At 39.4% G+C, this 6000-nt stretch overlaps 1 protein-coding gene across 4 annotated transcripts in view; it reads right to left on the bottom strand.

The window, feature by feature from the left end:
* Positions 1–457: 457 nt before the first annotated feature.
* Positions 458–6000, bottom strand: part of MAPK9 (mitogen-activated protein kinase 9) — a 68889-nt gene continuing 63346 nt past the window's right edge. For 2 of the 4 annotated variants that reach the window (XM_068980297.1, XM_068980295.1), the window contains exons 11-12: positions 5104–5175; positions 458–3437 (exon numbers count right to left, since the gene is read on the bottom strand). In XM_068980297.1, coding sequence (XP_068836398.1) covers positions 3295–3437; positions 5104–5175 — 215 coding nt within the window. In that variant the 3' untranslated portion in view covers positions 458–3294. Of the gene's footprint in view, positions 3443–5099; positions 5176–6000 lie in introns of all 4 variants that reach the window. The other 2 variants (XM_068980296.1, XM_068980299.1) reach the window with 2 other exon arrangements.

The raw sequence follows: 6000 nt of genomic DNA, 5'->3' as shown, positions 1-6000 counted from the left end.
AATGAAAGAGGCTAATCCATGCAGAAAACTACAAGCACAGAGGCACCATTAAGGATTTTAAGTGACACAAGGAAAGACTGATTGGTGGAGTCTTCTGGCCACTCTTGTGAGAAAACAATTATTCCAAATATTCAGTTCTTGCACTGCATGTTTGTGAAGATTTAGATTCAGGAAGTTGCAGAATATTTTCAGTAAGGGATCTAACAGAATCTCTTTTGCTTTTCAATTTAAAAACATCTATTAATACTGAGATGACAACACTCCAATATCTGCTTGTATTCATGTTAAATCTGTAATCAGAGATGGTGATGTAGAAATACACAGTCAAATGTCATTTAAAAACACACAAGAATTGGACATGTTATATACTTCTCTTTTAAAATGTATTTGTATTATTTTCACCAATCAAAACACACGTAATATATTTTATTATAAAACATTAGGCAATGTTACTTTTGAGATATGCAATCTGAAAGGTCACACCTGTGTTTACTACCAGTATGAAACACCAGAGGAGTTACATTAGAAATCAACCATATGAACTCATCGTATATCATTACCATGACTTTACACAGCATCAAACCCGGATTCAAACAGTCGGGCATTCAGTGTTTGGACTTTGGACTCTGGGTGTCAGTAAGGGGCCCTACCAAGCATTTTCTCCTTTCAGGACTGCAGCTCTGAGTTTCGTGGTGCACAGATAAGCACAGAGCCTTGATTCTGTCTCCTGTTTCCACAGGGGATCAACACTGAGCAGGATGTTTCTAGAATGCTCTCCTACTCTGACAGACTCTGTCTGCTCTCTGGAACCTGAACTTGAAATCAAGACCTGACAGGGGAGGCAGTCATTTCCTTTTTAACAAAAAAACTAAGTCAACAAACAAAATGAACCTAGTCCAAATTCCAGGCTAATAATAAATTACCTGGTTTATAAAAATATGTGTCCAAAATAGTTACTTCCAGGGTTGTGTACAATATAAATTACAAAAATAAAATAGAAAAGATGAAAAATTGAGCACATTTTTCAGTTCTTTATCCAACACCAGAATTTATCCATGGAGAGCAGTGTGGAACCATCTGCATTGCACCAGGTCCCTGGCACGTCCCAGCTCAGGAGGGAGGGCCCTGAACTGGGGTGAGGTACTTCTATGGAGCTCTGCGGTCCGCAGCACTGTGGCCTGCCGGGGTGCACTCATCACTCGCTGATGGAAGGTGGTCTTGGCAGGAAACCCGTCCGCACCATCACGGACTTCATCCGTGAACACAGGAGGAATCAGTGAGCAGAAAGCCACTGTGTATGGCACCTAGCTCCATTTGTAAACGGCACCTGGCTGAGTGTACAATCACCTAGTGGGACTTCCATGTGCCCGCGCGGTCCTGTGCTGCATATACATAAGCTGAGGACAGACAATGTCTTTTTAAAACCCTCCCCTTTCCTTTTCTTTTCAAAGACAGATTTAGTAAAGTCTTTTTAAAGAATGTGTATTAGATCACTTTAAGATGTTTACATATGTACAGCGATAACTTTCTTCACTATACCATCAGGCCTCTGAAGCCGAAATAATCCTCAGCTATGTAACAGGTGTTTCTGCCCCAATCCAAGTTAGGATTCCATCTTACAGCTGAACATGTCTAAACATCACAATAGAAAACTTTTATTACTTCAATATTAATTTTGTTCATCAAGGGTTCCAGTTTCCAGTGATAAGACCAATAAGATACAAATGGTGTAGAGAGAATCATATATTTTAGATAATATTTATAATAAACTTTCTTAATAAAGTTCCTCCTCAGAACACATTCCATAGAATGTGACAATGTTGACCCAATAGCTTCCAAAATAACTGAACGAAAGATATGAATCTGCATAGAATAAGCTCCAGGGGACAGCATTACGAGCACAGGCAGCCATACGTGACCGTCATAACTCCATTTCTGCGATGACACTTCAATACTCAGTATGCTACTGAATCCTGAATAATTTCCATATTAGTCTGAAAGTATCAATTTCAGGTGAGCAGCTTAAAATCAGGAAATATTGACTAGCTAATAATTGCCCTTTAGGACAGTTCCTCCCTATCCCTCAGAAGGTCTTCCCTTAGGAAGAGGAAATGCCTCCACAAAGTGGAAAACCACCACAAACAGCCATTCTGAACCAGCTTGCTTCCTAAAACAGACCAAAGCGGGTTTAGGTGGTTTCTTTCATAAAAGAAAGAAAGCTGAGGAATAATGCTGTGTTGGAAGAGGGAAACTCTGCCTTGTGAAATCATGTATCTTACCCTAGAGGAGGTAAGAAAGGACCCAGTCCAGGCACAAGCGAAACAAGCACGCAGCAAGTGACTGCCATCATCTTTAGTGATCACTTCGTAAAATTCTACTCTAACAGCAGGTGGTGGGGTCAAGGATCTATCTGCCATCATGTGATTGACATGGGTGTTCGGTGGCTAATCAAGAAGATGAAGTTCTAGGTAGCACTTCAAATTAGTAAGTCCAGAAGACCAAGAAAAAAGAGATGGGGTAGAGAGGATTTTAAACGTATATATGTTTTAAGCAGCATAGAACAAAACTTAAAATGCTATCGTGCAGTGAAACTGAATGTACAGTCATCCAGACTAACACAGTTTAGAGAAAACAAAGTATCCTGGTCTTGGCAGTGATAATTCTCAGCCTAAAACATGACAAATTAAAGAAAAGCTACATTTTTTTCATGATATAGATTTAATTATATTCCTTCTGAAATATGAAAGAAGGTTAATTCATACCCTAAAAGAAGGTAAGATACAATATGATGGTGGCCAATTAATACACATAAATCTATTTTTTTTTTCTGGACAAACACAAAATTGTTTAAGAGGATTAAGAGACAACTCTAGAAGCAGCACTACCTTGAAGATTATTTGGCTTTATAAATACTGATTTCCAAAGTGCTAGAGGGCAAATCCAAGCAAGCATTTGTGTCATGCATATAAATCCCAACAGTTACTGAGGATGAGAAATGATCACTATTACCGCACAACTTAAAAAAAAAATTCATATATTCTAATTGCTCACCTGAAATGACCTTGAACAAAATTTCTAAATGTGTGGTTTGTATTTTTTTTTCTTTAGACATAATCTGCTTCATTTTATAATCTAAGCAAGGCAAGCCTAGTACAACTGAGTAGGGGCAAGGCATCGTGTTTCTTACATGCAGAACATGGAGTTTTTCTATTTGGTTCCATCAACTCCCAAGTATTTCACACCCATGGAAGTGAGAGTTCCTTCACTGATGACAAGCTTGCTATTTCTAACTTATCATCGACAGCCTTCCAGGGGTCCTGTCGAGGCGTCCAGACTGCTGTCTGTGTCTGAGGCCAGCGTCTGCTCCGTGGACATGGATGAAATGTCGTTGATGGACGACGACTGAGAAGGAGTGGCGTTGCTGCTCACTGCTGCATCTGTGCTAAGAAAACCAAATATAATAAAATCTGAGGCGCGACACTGCTGCAGACCCAGGCAGCGAGGCTTCAGGCCACTTCTCAGCTCTGTCCTCCTGCAGTTTCCTTTACTAGTAGTACAGACAAGAAGTTAGCTGACTGTACATTTTGAACTTTTGGTGGAGTCTTTCTTTAGGCTCAAAATCCCAAATATTCCTCTTTCACTGCAATATTCTCTTTCTTCCTGGTGGCTAAACATCACACACATGTACAGTCATGTTAACTACCTTAAAAATACCTTCTGGTTTTAAAAAGATATTAAAAGAAAATTGTTGAATTTATCCTAAAATTATCAGTATCACAAAAGGCTCAAGTCCAAGTAGGATTCAAGTGTCATCAGACATTTCAATTATAATCATAAACACTTAATCCAAGGGGAAAAACATCAACCTTTGAAGAATTCTTTTGCAATAAAAAATACCTTCTAAAAGAAGGAATGATACAAACAAGAAAAAAATTGGAACAAAATTTAATGGACTCTTGTTCATTTTATTTTTGCCTTCTAAATCCCCAAAACTGACATTTTAAGGCAAATGAAACTAATCTGTTTCCCACCATCTATATTTTAGCCTGAACAAAAACAAAACATCCAGGGGCTCAGTGGTCAGTCTTAAATTTGTGATTAGTTGACTATAAGCATCTAAATTTTTCTTGAAGTTATACGATCTCCAGACACGTGACACGTGTCATGCTGAATATAAAATTCAAGAATAAGAAACAGCCCCATGTGTATTTACATGTGTGTGTAGTGTGCATGTGCTTTCCAGTGGCAGTGGGGTGAATACAAATGTGAAATAAATGTAAGTAAAGATAGTTTTGTTTAAGGTAGAACCTTATAGATGGTATTATAAGTTAACACCATATATACTACTACTACTACTAAGTCACTTCAGTCGTGTCCGACTCTGTGCGACCCCATAGGTGGCAGCCCACCAGGCTCCCCTGTCCCTGGGATTCTCCAGGCAAGAACGCTGGAGTGGGTTGCCATTTCCTTCTCCAATGCATGAAAGCGAAAAGGGAAAGTGAAGTTGCTCAGTCGTGTCCGACCCTCAGCGACCCCATGGACTGCAGCCCACCAGGCTCCTCCGTCCATGGGATTTTCCAGGCAAGAGTACTGGAGTGGGGTGCCATCGCCTTCTCCAATACCATATATATTATGCCTCTAATAGTCATACAGCTTCCTAATTGTTAGTCAGACTTCTACCACTAAGAATATCAACCAGAAAGACAGGAGAATTTTATGAACAATTTTCTCCAAAGAAAACCAAATTCTACTTTATCTAGACTTATATTAATTTTCTTTTGTAATTGGTTGGGGGCAATATAAAGAAGGTCATGCACGCTGAAAAACTTTAAATTCGATTCCCCTATCTATAAATGAAAATGACAGTAGCTGTTACAAGGATGAACCAAGAATGTTCACAATACAGTTAGTTCTCTGCCTGTCATCAATAAACTGTTAGCTGCCACAACCAGAGCAGACCAAAAAGAGAAAAGTATTTCACACAAGGAGTTTTCAAATCCAATGCTGGTCAAGGCGGCACTTAAAACACGCTGCTGCCATTTGCAAAAAATGAATAGAGAAAGAAAAGTATTATGTAATCAAACTATGAAAGCAATCACTAACCTGAAGGTTGATCTTTTACAACACCATTCTTGCTTCTTTCTTCCCAATCCATTACTTCTTTGTAAATTAGCTCTTCAAATAGAAATGCAAGTTAGAATGCTTCATCAGTTTCTCTGCATCTCTAAACCCTGCTTCCAAATAAACTGGAACCACTCCAAGGACACTGTGATGTGCTATTTTTAACCGGGATAGACAGACAAGTAATAGTTTACCTAGACCAAAATATAATTTGATTCCTTGTATCTTTTCAAACCAATTATATCTTTTCAACCGACCAATTATGAAGGCCATAAAAGCAGGGGCGCTCTGGATCCGCCAGTGGGTTTCACAGAGTTGACGGTAGGCAGAGAGTGAGAGAGAGACATGGGGAGTGGGGACGACAAGGAGGAAAAGTACCAGCACAGCGGCTCTAACAGAACAGGTTAGCTACTGGATATTCTCACAGCTGTTTGCAGTTTTTCCTCCACCACTGTGGTTCTTCAAATGTAAATTCCTCCAGATTGGCCGGAAATTGGTCTAGTTACCTACGTTTTTTCTTGGTTTCACTCTCAGTGTTCCTCAATTTTCCTTTGTCAGAAGAACTACCTATTAAGGACGATACTAGCAGCATCCTAAAGTTTGGCATTTGTGAAATAAAATCTGCACAGTGCAGGCACAGAGTGAGGCTGTAGCTGTGTGCACTGCAGGCCACTGGTTCCCTGAGCAGCTCTTGGGCAGGACACGCTGTCATGTTTGACTTGCGCTGACCACAGTTCTCAACTATTATTGATTCTGCTTTTTAATGAAATATTTTTAGTTTAACCTCTTTATTACTGGTTTAGTTTCTTGTGGGTTGTCTGGTTAGAGTGGTAATAATAACTATTTGCATATTTTTGATCTGCAATTTCCCCCAAACTC

Source organism: Capricornis sumatraensis, chromosome 9 (genome assembly GCF_032405125.1).
Source record: "Capricornis sumatraensis isolate serow.1 chromosome 9, serow.2, whole genome shotgun sequence".
Taxonomy (NCBI): domain Eukaryota; kingdom Metazoa; phylum Chordata; class Mammalia; order Artiodactyla; family Bovidae; genus Capricornis; species Capricornis sumatraensis.
This window is presented reverse-complemented; position numbering and strand designations above follow the sequence as displayed.